The sequence below is a fragment of the Nannospalax galili genome, unplaced genomic scaffold (assembly GCF_000622305.1).
Source record: "Nannospalax galili isolate Female #2095 unplaced genomic scaffold, S.galili_v1.0 scaffold312, whole genome shotgun sequence".
NCBI classification, from domain to species: Eukaryota; Metazoa; Chordata; class Mammalia; order Rodentia; family Spalacidae; genus Nannospalax; species Nannospalax galili.
Window position 1 is genome coordinate 6,046,342 of NW_008335967.1, and position 19,721 is coordinate 6,066,062.

General features: G+C 36.3%; 1 protein-coding gene across 3 annotated transcripts in view; it reads left to right on the forward strand.

Annotated features, from left to right (window-relative positions):
- Window positions 1–19,721, forward strand: part of Reln (reelin) — a 492,143-nt gene that overhangs the window by 216,551 nt on the left and 255,871 nt on the right. For all 3 annotated transcript variants that reach the window (XM_008830753.2, XM_008830756.2, XM_008830755.3), the window contains exons 7-8: window positions 8,895–8,991; window positions 14,633–14,684. In XM_008830753.2, the coding sequence (XP_008828975.1) occupies window positions 8,895–8,991; window positions 14,633–14,684 (149 nt within the window). The remainder of the gene's footprint in view (window positions 1–8,894; window positions 8,992–14,632; window positions 14,685–19,721) is intronic.

A 19,721-nucleotide genomic window follows, 5' to 3' on the forward strand; every position in this document is an offset into this window, starting at 1 on the left:
AACTGTGACCTTACAAAATTTAAGATTATGTGTATATTATTTTTGTCTCATCCTCTATATAGCAGAACAAACCTAAACAGGCCTTCATCACTTGCTTAGGCTTTCTCATTTTTTCTGTCTATTTTGGAAAATATCTTCATTCCTATATCCTTTTAACATCTTTTACATTCTCATTTTCTTTTTTTAAATAATTATGAGACATAATAGCATTAACAAATACATTTTCCATCTGTTGTGAGACTTTTCCTGTGGATGCTAAGCAATGCTTATTTCCTTTTAAGGTTCTAGTGTCAAGCCAATATTTGATTAAAGTTTTACTGGGGAACCAATGAATTTATTGAGTTTACTTACTAAGATTTCTGAGGGGTTGTTATGACCTGAGGGTATGCACACTGGAAAGCCTTTACACAGCATGGGTCATGCCTCCTCTTCCTATCCTTCCCCAGACTCTATACTTTAGCCCTCCTCAAATCCAGGAGGCCACGTGTGATTAGGATCAAATTACATACAGTTGACTGGGAAGAGTGGCTGGATAATGCGGTGAGCGTCCAATAAGCCTGCTCAGCCCTCCTTTAATGAATGAGCACGACCATCAACAAGCCCAGTTGTGACAATGTTTAGTGATCAGGCTCAGCTAAAGTCATGATGATGGTAGTTTTTTCATGCAGAAGGGACTGCTGTATAGCATCATCTTATTAAAAGGACCTGGAATTTAAAAGGATTTGGTGCTAGGAGCCACATATGAAGAAGAACATACATTGTTTTTCTGAGTCTGTGTTAACTTCACTTAGTATAACAGTTTCTAGATCTGTAATTTTTAAAGGATAAGTGATTAAAAGAGATTGTGAATAAATGAGCAAAGTAAGGGATAAATGTCTTTTCTGGTGATATGCTTTTGCCAGAATCTATACTGTATATTAGGGTTTTGGAATTATAATTTTATTTTTGGAGCCTTACAGTGTACTATTCTGGTCTTTTGCTGATCCTTCTCAATTTTTATTTCCTCTTCTTGATTTCTTCCCACTGTCTTTCGTTCTCTGATCTCTTTTGCAAACAACCTTTTCCTCTTAGTTCAAAACTTCCCTCTAACTTTCCTATCTTGCATTTTTCCATTCTTTTTTCCCATGATATAATTGCGCTAAGGAAAGCCTTTATCTACAATAGAAAGGTTACCCAGGAGGTATCCCACTGATCAAATAAGGTATAAATCTGGAGGCTTCTTACTTCCTTCTGTAATTGTGTTTGAGATGACAGAAACAAGAGCTCACTCGATGGAATTAACTGTCACGCACAGATGAAGCAAGTGAGGAAATACTTCTTCAAGCAGCATGCCACAGAATTCACCATAGTAGGAGATCAGAATATTGTGGGAAGTAGTAGAGGTTTAGGAGTTATTTTTAACCTGTTTGTCATTGTACCTGTTAACAAGGAAGAGATCAGATTTTTTAACTCCCTAGTGAAATCAGAAGACTTTTCTTACCTTCCACAGTGAAATGTAATGAGTAAGATTGAGCTATAAATGGAGTTTGTCATTTTCACGTTTAAGGCAAGTGTTAGCGCCTTAGAAAAAAATGCATGACATAGTTAAGGTGAGATTATTCTCAACCTCAAGCAGTGAACTTTTCTTGCAGTTTTTCTAAAAAATATTCCATATTACAAAGAGAAGTGGATATTTTTTGAAATGTGTTTATTTTTAAAAATTCAATCTTTATTTCTAAATGGTCACATAAATTGCTTCCAGGTAAATGGCCAGACTCTATTTAGCACAAGAAAAATTATCTCTTTATTATAAAATAAAGTTGGGCATTTTCTCATCATCCAAGCACTTGGGAAACAGAGGCAGGAGTGAGTTAGCACCAGTCCATTAAGGACTTTATAAAATTAGCAAGACCTTATCTCAGTAAACCAAACCAAATCAAACAAATACGATCAAAGTCTATGGAGGCTTGATCAGAAGGATCAGGAAGCATTCTTCAGAGGACTCTGAAGAGCTCAGGTGATCACTCAACAACTAATACCCTTTAGGATCTCATTTACTCTGGTAGATTTATAGTCCCTGATCCAGCCTTGCTCTGTGAAATCATGTATCAAATTATGTCAGCACACAATGTGATCTACATCAGGGGCAGAGACACACTATCTTCAGATCAACGAGTTATAAGAAAAATTCCTTTTTCCCCAATTTTAAAGAAATCTTTATAAGCAAAACAAATATTAAAATTATTTTAACTTCTCTCTACAAAAATAGATAATACTGGCTCATTGAAAGGCAGATTGCTTCTTATGGGGCTGAGTATAAGATTGACCTCTTTGGAGGTAATAAATTATGGATAGATAATATGGTGTCCTAGGTCTTGGGGACAAATGACATTTATTTCAAATGAGAATCTAACGATAAGTGATTGCCGTGAGTTTCTAGATGATTAACTTGTTTCGGTAGAGTGCCTGACTAAGGCTAAGTGATTTCACTATGATCTGAAAAGAACAATGAGTCATGGTGTTAGACTACTGTTGAGGAAATGATATTCCAATTATTTATTTGTTATCAGGATGATGTCACCACCAACCATTCATAAATCTGCACTTGTGCAAAGAGCTCAATTTTGTCATTAATCCTCCCCCTCTTTCCTGTGCCTTCAAGGTCCTTTAGTCAATGTGGCGGGGGGCTCTGTTCCAGATCCACATGGCGCCCCAATTTCTTCTGGATCTGCTTACTGGATGGTTGGGTGTGTTGCTATGCCTAATAATTTTAAATATTTTATTTATTATTTTTATTTTATGTGTATGAATGTATTGCCTGCATGTATGTGAGTGCACCCATGTCATGCAGTGCTGCAGAGGACAGAAGAGGGCTTTTGGATTCCCCTGGAAATGGAGTTAAGGATGGTTCATAGCCACCATGTGGGTCCTGGGAATTGAACCCGGGTCCTCTGCAAGAGCAGTCATTGCTCTTAATCACTGAGCCATCTCTCTAGCCCCCATGCCTAATAATTTTAAAATCTGAATAAAAGACACAATTATACCTTTAAAGTATGCTCTCTACTCAAATGCACATCGTGTAAAATTCTTTGTCCCAAGATGAGAATGCAGCCACCTAAACATTTTTTTAGATAGAAAGATGACACCAAAACAAGCTTAGAAATGGCCGAGTTGGTTGCAATGAAAGCAAAACTGTTCAAAGTATTTATTTTTTGTTTATAGTTTGACCCTAGTTTTGTTGCAAAGCATTTATATACTGATTCTCTTATGTTTTTTACAGCAAAAGGAAAGCAGTCTGAGAGAGAGGAGAAAATGATAGCATAACCACAAAACAGATTTTGATCAATTATCTAAGGGTGTATAGTAACCAAAATGGTGTTGAATGTGATTCTTATGCATACCAGTCCTGCAAATTCAGTGTTTTCTATTGAAAGCCATTTTATTTCTCTTATTTTTATTTAGAATTTCATTAGTGAAACAAAATATTTGTATCTCATAGATGAAAAAATAATTTGAAGAATACTCATTAGCAGTTAAAAAAAATGATGTGTTCTTTGTAACACTCGTTCTTTTATAGAATCGGAGTTCTTTCCTCTTAACTGGCTGTGTAAGGGGTATAGAACCCTGAATTCTAGTCCTGTCCTGTCGTTTATAAAATGAGGGGTAATGAGATGCAGTGATGTTTCAGGTTCCCTCTAACCTGATGATCTGTGAACTCCAGTAATAGAGGGGCTCATGTGGAACCTCAGCATGCAATAAATAGGTTCAGAGAGGGTTTAATAAATTCAGGCCTCATATCGTCTTTGAAAATTGCTAGCTTTTTCACGTAGCTCATAAAATGTTCCATAGCATTTGTCAAATTCTTATGTGCTTCTTTTTCATGTTGAGAAATGTTAGAGAAGCATTCCATATTTGGTATTTTTGCCATTAGGTAGAGAAGCAATTCATTTCTAATCCTTAGCCTGGGTGGTCAAATTCCTTTTTAAATTGAAAAACAAAAGTCTGTTTAACTGGGATTATGGAAAACTTCCTCCTTCCCACACATCTTGAAGAATATGTTGTCTAACTTTACAAAGCCCATCATTTTCTTCAGCTCAGTGGAAGAAATCTGGTTGTGAGGCTGTAGATTTAAATGCCACAACAAACAGAACCTTTTATTTTTCCCCTCTGAAAATTGGGCCACTCATCACGTAGCAAATTGAACCCCAGTTCTTGGGAACTTATAGAATGATTCTTTAAAAGAAGAGTAAAATTTCATACATCTGCGGGTCTTAATATTTAAGAAGGGAGGATAGGAGGAAAGAATACTTAGCACTTAGGAATTGTTTTGAATTCTTTGCTGAGCCAGGAATTCCTCTTGTTTGGAGTGTGTATGTTTATTTGTAACTGTAGAGTTTTAAAATTCACCTTGTCTTTCTGACACATAATTCTCTTCTAAAAACTCTGACAAGTTTCCTTTGTATTCTCTTCTCTGGTCTCCCTCAGAATCATTGTGCTCATGGTGAAATAATGGTTTATCTTGCCCTTTGTGGTAATGGGCTTCATGTGTGGAGTTGTAAGATAGGTAATCTTCATAACTGGAAAAAAAGCTAGAAAGGCCATGTGATGGATTCACCATCAGGAAGTCCACTTTGCTGATTAGGAACAAGTACAGAAATAAACTCCATTGCCAGTAAATCATGGGAAAGTTAAGGAGATGGGCTTAGAGTTACAGAGAAGTGTTGTGATGACTGGCTGAGTTTTCCAGAAACCAGACTCAGGACAATTGGATTGCCCCCCAGGGATGCATATTTGGACCTCTTCTTTTGCTTATATCCCTTCCTCACCCCCATCCCCACCCCTAAAAATATGTGTTCTTAACATTTCAACCAGATCCTAAACTATCAATGTCAGTCTTATGAATATCTAAGGTTGGCTTGTCACCTCTTACAGTCATTGTAACTAGAGAACAGTCAGTTTCCAAGTCCTATAATGCCCTAGAGTTGTGTTGGCCAGTATGACAGCCACTTATCCCATATGACTGTTGAGCATTTGAAATATGGCTTGTCTGAAATGAGATATAAAATATACCCAACAATTGGAAAGCCTACCATGAAAAAAGAGTGCCAACTATGCCATTAATAATGTCTGTGTTAATTGCACATGAAAATATAATTTGACTATATTAGGTTAAATAAAACATATTGAAAATGAATTCATCTGTTTCTTTAATTTTAAGGACTTTCTATTTTGGGGCTTTGCTTTGCAATGTTAGGAATTGAATTTAGGGCCTTGAACTTGATAGGAAAGTGCTCTACTACTGAGTTACAGGTGCAGCCCTTTCTTTCATTTGTAATATAGACATTAGAAAGTTCAAATTTATGTTTACATATTATTTTGTAGAGGGGAGCATGTGTGTGGAAGCCAGAGGACACTTACCTGAATAAAGTCTCTCTTTCTTCCAGGTGAAAATGTGATCTCCAGGATTAAACTCAGGTCATCAGACTTAGGGGCAGGCACCTTTCCCCTCTGAGCCATCTTGCCAGTCTAAAAGTTGAAAATCATGTGTGTGACTTATATTACTACTTTGTTGAACAGTGATACTCCAAAGTGGTATTACTTTTTCTTGTTTTACTTTAAAAAATTTATTGAGAATTTCATACATGCATATAATGTGTTTTGATCAAATCCATGTCCACTTCCTCCCCTCCAACTCCTCCCATATCTCCCCATCACTTTTTTTCTGCCAACTTTGGGTACACTTTCTTTTGAGGGGGGCTTTTGGCTACTCTAACATTTCCCCTCTGAAGAGGTAACCCTAAAATCTTTTAGGGGTAAGATAAGAGCTCCCAAATACTTTTGACATTTTTGGAAAATGTTGCAATCCTTTGGTTCAAATTGAGGCCCTTCAGCTTTATGGCTGTGTAACCTGGAGTGAATTGCTTCTGGTCTTTGAACATCATTATTCTTATTAGTAAAAATGAAGACAATAACTTTCTCCTCTGAGAGAGAGGTTGAAAAGTTTAAATGCACTTCAGGGCACTCGGCACATAAAAGCATGTAATGACCAGCTATCATTGAGCAGATACTCGTGGTTGGAACTATTTGTTTACTTCTCTGCCTTGTCATCTGGAATGTGAACTGCTGGAAGAAAATGATAGCGATATATTGGCCATTGTACTAGGAATGCTTAGCACTGTGTCTGTAAGTCCTTAATGGAATTCTGTTAAACAGAAGAATGAACTGATAAATGGTGAATGAAGAAATAACACCACTTGCATCTGACAGAGGGTTACATTCGACCACCTAGAGGGATGGACATTCAGGGTAAATTAAAATAAATTATGTTGACAAACTCAGTCAGACTGAGAAATTCAAGCAAGGGGCATTTAAAAGCTTGGCAGGAAGCTGACTCATTTGTCCCACTGACCCTTGATGAAGCTTTTGTCCCCCTAAGTAACAACCCAGTATACCTGGTACTTGGGAATCTTGAAGTTTCTTCAACAGGGTAGCATGCTTTTAATGTTTTTGCCTTAAAGTTCTGGAGATATAAAGTGAAATGCTGAGCAGCAAGGTTTAGAAGGGTTGTTGAACCACTGGGAAGAAGAGTTGTAACTCTTTACTGTTTGCTTTTTTCTTGTGTTTATTTTATTAACCCCTGTTATTCTACAAGGTAGAACTGATCTCCAAACATACCTCTCATATCTGTCTAGTCACTGAATTTCTAACTTTAGGGTGTTAGAACATCTACGTCAGCATCACTTTTAAACAACATAGAGATAAGCAAATTTCACCTAAATTGTATTTAATTACAAGCATAGAGGCCTACTACTTGTGCTTTACTCAGATATTGTTTTCCTCATGTATGGTTGATTGTGAAATACTGGTGAATGTGTAGAGAGCGAATGTTTGCTACAGAGATTCAAACAGCCAACCTCAGGTTCACATCAACGATGATGCTAGTGATATGCCCTTGGAGGTTGATGGCAGATAATCATTACAGGGTTTGAATATTGTCTTAATTTTCTTTGTCAAGGTTGATGTTTCTCTCAAACTATTTCACAGTGACTTAGAGATCAAATAATCCTCATTGATCAGTAATATAAGAAACCCATTATTTCCCTAGCACTGAAAAAAGTCCAGTATAATTTTTACACTACTTCTTTCACAGTTTAAAGAATTAGAACAACAGCAGTAGGAAATTCATACAACGTAATCTCTGTGGGAGAAAAGGGAATTAAATCTAATGGCTCTGTAGCAGATGAAAATGGCATATATCCATCAGAAATTAATAATGGTAATAATAATGACGATGTAACACTTTATGCTTACTCCGTGCCAGGTACTATTCCAAGTTCATTAGACGTCAGATGTTAAGAATAGTTCTGTTTACGAATTTGTAATACTTCTGTTTATGAAGTTTTTACATTCTATTATTTATTCAACAAGTATTTATAACATACAACATACCATAAATGAATGTGCTATGAATAAGTATTAAGAGTCAGGTTCATCATCCTTTAAAGCTACTGTCCTAAAAAAAAAAAGATTTCAACTTCCTGCTAAGATTTGTGACGAGATACATTTTAAATTCTTGTTAGAAATTCTTTTCTGCCCCCTCCTCCCAAATTAAAAACAACGGGCATTGCTTGATCTTGTTGGGAACAGCTGGAAAGATGAAAACAATTGTCATTTACGCTATCTGGTAAAACAAGAATTAGATTAAAACAGATGAATTAAATTTCTTTGCTAAGTTTATGCTTACTGTGATTCTGCCTCGTGGCCTTCTGGGCCACATTGTCTTTTTTTCACGTTGTCTTCCTGTCTAGATGGCAGTTGTTTCTGTCTCTGAAATCAGTAAACAGAAAGGGATAATACTGTGACCTTCCAAGCACAGGGCACAGTGCCCTTTCACAGAATTTGGCTCCTGGACTATGAAGTTCTTTGAAAACATTCTTTCCACGTAAAACACAGCTCTCATGTGAGTTCAAGATGAGACGGGGGAAATACAGATCTTTCTTTCTACACGTGAGATGCGTAATGACTGTGGGTTGAAAGGTTACAGTGCAGAGCATTAAATGTTACCAAAAATGTGCAGTCAGATCCAGAGGAGGCATACCTTCTGTTTCTTCTAGAGAGACACGAACAATGTATCTTGAGATCCTGTCCCAAATTTTTATTAACCACCTCATTTTACAGTTATAGCTGATTAAATTATTTTCAGTTAATATAGGAAGTTATTGTCCAAAATTTGTTTGAATTAGAAACTGTATATATCTTAGTAATTTGTGAATTAAATAAAATATTTGATTTCATTATTTTTAGCATAGTGGAATGTAGATATGCAAATTTGTCTGAGAACGGGTATTTAAAATATTTACGCTGGCCATAATGCAAAGTATCTAAATTTGTGGTATATATTTTCATTTTAAAGGTGTTGATTTTTAGTTTATTATGTAAGTAGATATCACTTCACTTATTTTTAATACTTGCAGGTATTCTTATATTGGGTCTACTGGGCTTCATGTATGTTGTGTATAATTATTGATAATACCATCTTCCTTTATTAAGTACCTGCTGTCAGACTTTTCCTGAACTCTTGGTTTCCTAGACACTCTCTCACTTAATTATCAGAAAAACTATTTGAGACTTATGTCAGTACTGTAGGAGACTTAATTTTATAGATGAGGAAATTGTATTCAGAAGATTTAAGGAACTTCCCACCACAGCAAGTTACTGAAAGAGTTAAGATTTGCATTCAGGGTTTTCTGATTTCATATGTTCTGATCCTTGTCATAATTCAACATGCCATTACCTTCTATACAACGATGGTTTGCTCTGAGTAGCAGTAACTATTACATCTTTCTTTACCTGAGCAAGAAACCACCTTGTGCTACTTAATTCTCAGACTGCAAACACATTTTGTATTTCTGCAGGGTTGATTGCAGTAACTGTGAGACTGGAGAACAGTGTGGTGCAATTATGCACGGCAATGCTGTTACCTTCTGTGAGCCATATGGTCCTCGAGAACTGGTAAGTATATGCCATTTATGTATGTGATTCCATTACAGTACTGACTGAGCTCTTTTGCCAACAAAAGGTTCTCTTATGCCCTTGGAGTTCAAGTGAAAATTTGCAGTATTATTTATATTACCCACATCTCAAAACTGGGAGAGGTAGTTTTATGATCTATTTTCAAATGAAAAATGAAGAATTCAGTAATAAAATCAGCAGAATCAACAGGTTTTATTAAACATGATTCATTACTATGATTAGGTGGCTTTTAAGATATAGGTATATTGGGGGCTGGAGAGATGGCTCAGCAGTTAAGAACACTGGCTGTTCTTGCAGAAGACCCGGGTTCAAGTCCCAGCACCCACATGGCAGCTAACAACTGTCCTTAACTCCAGTTCCAGGGGATCCGACAGCCTCTTCTGTCCTCCGCGGGTGTTGAAACCACACAGGCGCACTTACCTATTTGCAGGCAATACGCTCATACACATAAAATAAAAAATAAATAAACAAAATAGTTTTTAAAGTATATAGGTATATTACTATTTATGTACATAAACCATGTCCTATTTAAACCCACATGACTTTCTAAGTTCTTATGTGGAATCTTGCTCTTATTATTTTCTCTGAAAGTCAAAGATGTCTTATTACATTACTCTTAAACTTTAGCTCCTAACCATTGAGGAACTTTGATGGATTTTTTTAAAGTAAAAGAGTAACTGAATGAATCAGGTTTTTTATTTAATTTATGCCAAATGACTCCAGAGTAGGTTACCCTCATTTAAGCTAGACCAATTATCCATTATCCATTGCTTGACAGAGGTAAGTTCCCGAATCCTATGTGGAATGAAACATGAACATTCTAAATTAAAAACAGTGAAACCACTAACCATCAGCATATGGCTAATGAGCCCTTTGTTTCTCCTTGGTACTTCTTTCTGACATGATGACTACATTCATTTCACATTCCTGAGAAGGGCTATAAGAGCAATTGCTATATTATACCCTGGCTCAATTACTTTGCCTCTAACACTGTCTTTGTACTTTTATGCTTGGCTTTTTCTGCTTTCCAACTAAAGCTTTCTCTCTCATAGCTTCCTTTTCAGGAGGTTTTAGTAACAGGTTGTATTTTCACCCTGTGTCACACATTGTATTTCAAAATCATTAACTTTAAAAGTTGGACTGGCTTCCATAGTAAAAAGGAAGAAAAGACCTTAAATAGGAAATTAAAGAAGATTTAGTTATCAGAATGTGAACGTCAATTAATTTTTGCATCATGGTTTTATTTTATGCTGCTTGAATACTCCTTTCACAGCAGTAGATATATTTAACTTATTAAAGATATGAACTTCGGAACATTGATGAATTAAAGAGTTTTAAGTTGAAATTAGATCACAAATAGAATTAATTAGATGCAAATTAAAATAATAGGTGCTCATAATTCAAGTCTCTCAAGGTGTTGTAATATTCCTGCAGACAAATGTGATTCTGGTAGTGAAATTCCTCCTGAAAAAAATAAATTTGCTAGTACACTTTAAATAATGTTCCATGACTGAATTAATTATCTATAAACCTTAAAATAAAATTAGTTTTATCATAGTTAATTGAGCTCAGAATAATTGCCTATTTTAGGAGGTTCCTCCATTCAGTAATATTTCTGGAAATCATAGCAATAGGCAACAATGTCTTTCATCATAGAATGCCAGAATTTGTATTTCCACTGCATAAAAACTGAAATAGCTAATTTATTTTTCCCTTGTGTGTAATCCTGATGCTTTCTTTATATCTCAGTTTATTTATCATTACAGTTGATATCCTAGTTGACTGATTTTGATATGTGAGGTTAGTCTTTAAACTAAAAAGGAAAATATTCAGAGTAATTATTTTATAACTGGGCATGGTGACACACAGTTGTAATCTCAGCATTTGGGAGACAGAGGCAGGGAGATTGTGAATTTGAGGCTAGTTTGGCCTATCTAAAAAGTGGCCCTATCTCAAAAATATCAAAAGAATAATCTTCATCTGAGATATAAAAAGCCATGCAGTTTTATACTTCTATCATAGGTTTTTCTCTAAAATGAACTTGTTCTCTAGATCCAAAGTGAATACAGTGCAGCCAGGTTGAGAATGGGGAAATGACACCCACATTTTATACTAGCGATAATCTATCCAATTTCAGAAAGGCCAGGGTCATCTGGAGATGGTATCTATTGTCTCCGTATTCTGGTGGTTTTTGTCTCCACCACTAAGGCTATGGGATCCTCAGGTATTTTATTAAACATTTACACCTCTAGGTTTTATGATAACACTAATATTATTCATTTTGCTACTATGAAGTGATGATAAAAAGAAATGCATCTACATATTCTTTAAAGAGAAAATATATTCTCAGAACTTGAAATGAGTTATGTTGCTCTCTTTCTAAAATATAAATATTGCTGGGCATAGTGGAGCACGCCTTTAATCCCAGCACTCAGGAGGCAGAGGCAGGTGGATCTCTGTGAGTTCAAGGCCAGCCTGGTCTACATAGTGAGTTCCAGGACAGCTGGGACTACAGGGAGACCCTGTCTCAAAAAAGACCAAAAAAATATTAATATTTATTTATTCATGGTGCCATACGATCACACCAAGGACCCCACACATGCTGGGAAAGCAGTCTACCACTTATCTATACCCCCATTCCTACTCTTCTCTTTCTAAAAAGAAATTATTTGTGAAATTTTGCTCATATGTTTGGAGGTACGTTTTAGCAATAATGGTAAATTTGGGCTAAGAGAGCATTCAATTCAAAAAATTTTTCAAGGAAAGAGTACATAATGAACAATCTCAATCTACAGTGAATTTTTGAGGTTCACCTAAATTGTCATACTATTATTATCTATAGTTTGAAACTTAATTGTCTAAGAGCAGTGAGATTTAGTGGGGAAAAAGTTCTTCATCAAAAGTTCTTCATCAGTAATTCATAATTACTATATTATTTATCAAAATCCCCAGAGAAGTCCTTTTGTTTTCAGATATAAAGTCTTAGTAACTTTACTGTAAATCTTTATACTGAACTCAAGATTAATAATTTATAAAATCTAATAATAAAAATAGACTAAAAGATTTTATAAGTAGTGCTTCCTTTTACTTTTTCCATTATCTTTTCTATTATTTTTGAATGTATGTGTGGTATTTGAGTGTGTATGCATGTCTTCAGGTGTGCATGCGTGCATGTGAGTGTGTGGTCAGAGGCTGATTTTGAGTGTCTTTTTCAATTGTTATCCACCCAATTTTTTGAGACAGGGTCTCTCACTGAACCTGGAGCTCACCTGTTTAGCTAGACTGCCTGGCCAGAAAGCTCTAGGAATCTTCCTGTCTCTGGCCTCCCAGCTTTTGGATTACAGATGTGCATCTTCAAGCCCAGCTTTCACATGGGCCCTGGGGATCTACACTATGGTCATCATGCTTACACAGCAAGCACATTATTAGCTGAGCTATCTCTCAGCCCCTCCTATTACTTTTTTGTAGCTGAAAGTTTTACTAATATGAGTGGGTAAAATAATGCAAAGATAATCAACCATTGCACAAGTCCAAGTCCTCCACTTCTCTTGTGAGGAAAAGTGTACGTAGAATCAATGACAACCAAAAGCTAGGGTCACCCTCGTATAATTTGCAACTTAGCAGTTTTTCGTGCAACTTGCTTTTCAATAGCAGAGTTCACAGCTATGAAACTTGATCATATGGGTGACATAGCATCATTGATTATATCACTGAAGGTTATATTAAATTACATTAAATGATTCTATCATTGAATGATTATAGCATTGAAGGCTGTCTAGTGTATTCTGTGCACTAACAGTGCCAATAACTATGGTGCTTTTACTTTATATAATACCACTATTTCAAAGAATCGACTTTTGAAAGTGTTTCATAATTCATCTGGGAATCTACTTAGTTTCACAAAATCATTCAATCTATGTGAAATTGAAAGAAATTTTCTCTATTGGTATTGTGCCTCTTTGGATTTTAATATCAAATTAGCCAAGTGGAAACCCATGAGGATAGATAGTTAAATTTACTCTAGAAGCTCTGAAAAAAATAAAACAAACCAGATTTCTTTTCAAGGTATTTTACTGTACCTTTTTCTCTGATAACTCTGATGGGAGGAAAAGGACAGGAAATAGGTGTGGGCATAACAGACAGATTCAGGTTAAACACAATCAGTATCTCTTTTGTCACCTGACACCAGTGACTTATGTTTAACATAAATTAGAAGCTTGTAGCGAGTCCTGTAGCTGGGGAGCTTATAAAATGTCTCTGTGTTCTGTCGATTACCTTTGCTAATTCTCCACTGAATTTTAAAGTCACATGCTTAAAGAAACCCAGGCATCTTTCAAGGTCCTGTTGCAGATTTTTCAATATTCACATCTCAACTGACTTCTTGTAGAGTTAGAGAGTGGCTCACTCATTTCCCACAGTAATTCATAAACAAGATAGCGCTCGACACTTCTGCACCTGGAAGGTTTTGGAACTTGGGAGTTCACCAAGCACAGGGATGTTTAAAGATATTATAACATAAAAGGAGTGAAAGTAAGATGAATAGTATTTCCACTATAGTGAGAATGCATTCCTGCACTTACTGTTTACAGAGTGTAGTCCTCTGAGGCATCCCATGCCTCAGCATACAGGGCTCAGGAGCCCAGCAAAATGAGAAGCTTAACTTTTATCTCATTTGAAGTTCATGTCTGCTTCAAAGAATAAATAAATAAACAACTTTAGATACAATTATATAAGCATCATTCCTCTTTCCAAAGGGAAAAGTTGACTAAATAAGCTTTTCATGAAATTAAGAAATTTAGTAGAAATGTGTTGCACAGCTATTTCTAGGCCCTTCACTATCACCTCCCCTCCCTCACTCCCTCCCTCACTCTCTTAAGTAGCTAAATACTCTAACTATTCACTAGTTTTGTGTTTCATGTACAGAGTTGTGCTACCATTATCATAAACAATTTTAGAATACTATCCTTACCCTCAGCCTAAGAATTCTGGCATCTGTTGGCTGTTGTAGTTCTATTTACTTAAAAATTTTTATTACATTTATTTATTTGGAGGGGTATGGGCATGCCACAGTGTGGTCAGAAGGCAGCTTGCTCTCTCCTTCCACCAAGTAGGTCCCAAGGATTGAACTCAGGTCCTCAGGCTTGATGGAAAGCACTTTTACCCACTAAGCAATCTCACCAGCCCCCCTGTTTACTTTTAAAAAATAATCTTTTTCTACTCATTCACTCTTAATTTATTTCCCAGTTTTTGTTTGGTAGCCTTTTTATAGTAGTCTTTTTGATTCCCAGACCTGTGGTAGGATAGTGGGAGGTAGTAGGATTTGTGCAGAAGATTTTGTTTAAAGTTCTTGTGACTTGACCTGGAAGATTGCTCTAGAATAATTTCAACAGCAGACTGAGAAGTTTACTATCCAAACCCAAGTCAGTATCTCACATTCTGCTCTCCAAAGGGGAAGGGGATTACATCTAACCTCAGACCTATTGATGTGGATGAATGAACCTCTGAATAAGTGCAACATCTTCTGATGGAGCCTTTCTTCTCGCAAGCCTCACCTCTTTCCTCACTTTCGAGCTGGTCCTCCTCTATGTCTTGTCTTATTTTTGCATATTTCTTTTTCTAGACTACCACAGGCCTAAATACAACCACAGCTTCTGTCCTCCAGTTTTCCATTGGTAAGTGTTTTTATTAACCAATTTTAGCAATTTAACTTGGAAATGCTTGTTTTATTCATAGTTGATAATGTGCCAAATACTTTTAGAATTAGAAAAGATTAAATATTTGTAGTTAATAATTTAAAACATAAAATGAAATATTTTTAAGTGTTTCACATTCTGTTGTCACTTCTCACCAAGTGATAATGGTATTAAAAGTGCCACAGATAATCCGAAACAACTTTAAATATTGTATTACATTCTGTTTATTTATTGTGTGTGCATGCTCACAAGCCCATGTGCCATAGCTCATGTGTGGAGGGCAGACCACCACTTGAAGGAGTTAGTTTTCTCCTTTCATGTCCCAGGTATGGAACTCAGTTGTCAAACTTGCCAGCAAACGCCTTTTCCACTGAGCCTACCTTCCAGTCCTGAGACATTTTTATAAATGGCTTACATATGGATTTTGAATAGATTGGGTTACTCTATTAAGGCGGAACTGCCTTACTCGCTATATTAAGATTGAAATCTCTTCAATTTCCTGAGCTTTGACTGATAGTGATAGAGATTATTTTTGGTGCCTAAAAGAAACTGATTAAGATTTTATGTTTGACATAAATAATCTGTGTTTAATTTTGATACAGCTAATGAAAAAAAAATACTGTATTCGATATTATTTCTTTTAGGAGCTTTCATATGAAAAGTAAAAATTCCTACCCAGAATGAGATGCCTTTTAATGAAATGTTTGCAATTGTTCCATCTATTCTATTTTTAAATTACACACACACACACACACACACACACACACACACACACACACAATTTGTGTGCATTTCCAAAGGGAATATTCTAGAGAGTCTGTCTTTTAGATGAAGCACAAGCTTATTGGTCTCCAACTGTAACATGAGAATTGCTGGTGTGTGGCAGCCATGCCTGACTCAGTGTTTGCTGCTCTCCACCATCTGCCCTCCATCACTGGAGACGAACCATCGATGAAAGGTTGTTTACATCAGTAACCAGTTCAGTGCATCCAGGAGGTTGACTGTGCCAAAGCACAGTTTTCTTCTTATCATAAAGTTGTTACTTTTTTCATCAATGAGCTTCATTTCAGCTTGTAAGAGTGCTGTGTGAAACTGCCCAATTATAGTGGATTACTTTCTTCTCAGTCAGTATTGCCTGCAATTTACAGACAACTCAAAATGCATGTGTGGTCATGAAAAATGACTAGAAAAATTAGAAAAAAATCCAAGTTTCAAAATAGCTTTTAAACTCTAGTAGCATGTATATCCTAATCTTTCTGTAGTGAGTATTTAACACTTTAAACATTTTATCTATTTTATTTTTATTTTTTTGTGTGTATGAGTGTTGTGCTTGCATATATGTAAGTGCACCCATGTTGTGAAATGCCCACAGAGGCCAGAAGAGGGCATTGGATCCCCTAGAACTGGAGTTATAGATGGTTTTTAGCTGCTATGTGGGTGTTAGAATTCAAACCCAAGTCTTCTGCAAGAGCAACCAGTGCTCTTAATCGCTGAGCCATCTCTCCAGTCCATTAACACTTTAATAATCAGAATGAAATACAGTTCTTTTTAGGGTTGTGATAACTAAAAGTTGTTGGGTAGTAAGAAGGATTAGAAATTTGTAATAGTAAACCACATATTGTGCATTATGTTCTGTGATGAAAATATGTTATATTTTGAAGAACGTTCCAGAAATGGTTTTATGTGTCTCGTGATCATTCATTTATATGAATATTTATGAGGTAGGAGGCCATGACACCAGTCTGTTTACATGGATGATATGAGGGCTATCCTCAAACATGCATAAAAATCCTATAGATGCCAGTAATTTTTATTTTATGTATATAAGTGTTTTGCCTGCATGTTTGTATGTGTACCACATGCATGCAGTACCCATGAAGGCCAGAAGAGGACATTGTACCCCCTGAAACTAGAAGTACTGCTGATGGTTGTGAGCTACCATGTGAATGCTGGGAACTAAAGATGTCATAATTGTGTGTATTTATTCTCAACATTACAAGCTAATAGTAAAGAAATACCAAAATAACAATTACAGTTTAATAGCTATTTCATTTATACTCAGTTCAAAAATTATGCTGAGTAGATTGTCAAAAATTATGTGTTGTCAGTCCAGCATTTATATTTCTTTGTGTGTTTTAGAATTCTCCAAAGCCATACTATTAATGTGATTATAGTAAGTCACTTTTAGTGTCACTCTTTGGGAATTCATTTCTCATTTTAGTATTCATTGTATAGAGCAATCATTCAGCTGTTATGTAGGTAACTTTCTAGGGGATTCCATCATTATTTATGAGCTCAGTGATAAATTATGTTAATAATTAGCAAGATTTTCATATTGGTCTTGTATACATTTTCAGTTATGGTACAAATATAATCCAAAATAGTGAGTCCCAAGTACTTCAGGGACCTGTGTGTGTGTGTGTGTGTGTGTGTGTAGTTTGAGTTACTAATGAATGTCTAAAATGGGCCCGGTTATGTCCAGGCTTACCAGGCTTACCAGTAGTGGCCTTCCAATTCATTCAAGTATGTATAGTATGGATACATATTACATACATATTTATACATTATATGTACACATTATATATTTATATTATTCATGTGTTAGTAAATATATAGATGCATATACATGTATATATAAATAAATATACAAACTCTCTTAACTAGATGATTTTTAAAGTTAGAGCATCCTGAAATCCAGGTTTGCAAGCTAAAATTTATCAGGTTATCAACAGCTAAGCCATTTTGAAAAGTATCCTAAAATATTCTTAGAAAACTTTTCATTTTTCCATTCCAATGAAAGATCTTGTTTCCATTTCTGTGCTGAGGCATTGATTTGTTGCAATCCTCACTTGATTCATTAGATTCAACTTGTGGAATTTATGTTTGCAGCCTTAGGGGCATTTACCCATTTCCTTTAGATTTCCTTTGGGGTAGGAAGAAAAATTTGAGCTGATGCCCCTGAAAACCATTATCTTACAGATGCCTCCAAACTGTTCTCCCAGACAGGATTCTGCTTCCAAGGGAAATACTTGTAGTTTTTTGTATTTATCATTCACTTAACAGAATTTTATGGAGTATTTGCTCAACATTGTCTTGAGCTAACTTTAGCTATAGTAAGAAAAAAGTGAGAAAAAAATATTTTTACAGCACTCAACTAGTGTAGTAGAAGGCACTGGATACATTCTCAGCATAGACCCTCCATGCAATGCCAGATTCTTACAGTGGTGGGCAATGGATGTGCTGGTCTCAGGATGCCAGAGCCCATGTAGTCCTGCAGGGTGGTGCAACTGGGGAGAGAGTGCATCTTAGCAAGAAGTATCCCCAATAGCTAACCACCAGAGTCTTTTGACAGGACAGAGGAAGGTTTCTCAGATGAGGAGATGGACTAGACACAAACAAGGAGGAAAGCAAGAGTGCCCTCTTAAACCAGGACTAGGCTGGACAGATGTAAGCAATGTCATATAAAATTGGGGGTCTGTATAGGCTGTGGATTTTAATATTTAATACATGGCTAAGTGGTAGCTTTCATTCCATTGATTTAACTTATTTAAAATGGCTTAATTTTAGCACTTGGGAGGATGAGGCATGAGGATTGAGAGTTCAAGACATTCTAGCCCATATAGCAAGTTCAAAGACCAGACTGTGCTACATAATGAGACTCTGTCTTAGACAAGCAAAACATAATAAATGCAAATTTTTAAAATGGCATAATTTTAGGTCTACAAGAGGTCCTCTTGAACAATAAAGAAATATAATCAAATTAGTTCTTAAGAAAAAATCTCTGTGTAATTGGAGTTAAGAGTGGACTTAACATTTCTTTTATAGAAACTTGTGTTGAGCCCCTCTACAAGAATATGCTTATTCAGCCAGGCATTGTGGTGCATGCCTTTAATCCCAGCACTAGGGAGGCAGAGGCAGGTGGATCTCTGTTAGTTCAAGGCCAGCCTGGTTTACGCAGCGAGCTCCAGGCTGGCTGAGGCTACAGGAAGACCCTGTCTCAAAAAAGACCAAAAAAATTTTTTTGAAAGAATATACTTATTCAGTTTTTCCCAGCACTTTGTTTAGATTAATAGGAATCATTTACCAGATGAGGACTGAAGGCAAACAGATGTGATAAAGAACAAATAGTGTAGTGTAGCCTGGGGTGATGGCTCAGTGGAAAAAGCATCAAGTCCAGAATTAGCATCCCCAGAGCCCATGTACAGAAAGCTGGACAGCCATGGCAGCCACTAGTAATCCCAACTTTCAGAAGGCAGAGATGAGATCCCTGGCACTAGCTGACTACCTAGACCGGCCAGAATTGGCAAGCTCCAGGTTCAGTGAGAGCCCCTGCCCCAATAAAGTGGAGACAAGTGAGGAAGACTTGACCTCAATTTCAGGCCTCCAAATACATGTGTACCTACACACATGTAAACATACACACACACACACACACACACACACACACACATCCATACCACACACATAAACAAGCAGAAGAAGAAGAAGAAGAAGAAGAAGAAGAAGAAGAAGAAGAAGAAGAAGTGAGATAGTGTGAGTTGAGCAAGTCTTCTTGGCTTTGTGGCATCCTCAGCTCCTAACCCAGAGACTCACAATACATAAATTTCATGTTTCCTGCCAGAGTGACAAATAACCATTACAGTGACATCATAGTAAGTGCTAAATTTGTGTGATGCAGACTTCTCATGACAAAAGTAGATTTCAGAGAACTAATTTGAGGACCCCATCAGTGGAGAATATGGCACAAAAGGAAAAAGAATTGCCAGTAAACTGCACTTTTAGTGAAACAAGTAGGCAAAAATATATACTCATGTTGGCCTTAGCATGCAACTTTTTTCTTTAGCTTTATTTATAGATGCCCTAAAAATTTGTGGGGTTGTGTGTGTGTGTGTGTGTGTGTGTGTGTGTGTGTGTGTGTGGTGTGGTGTGCGTGTGTGTGGTGTGGTGTGTGGTGTGTGTGTGTGTGTGTGGTGTGGTGTATGTGTGGTGTGGTATGTGTGTGTAGAGGTCAAAGTA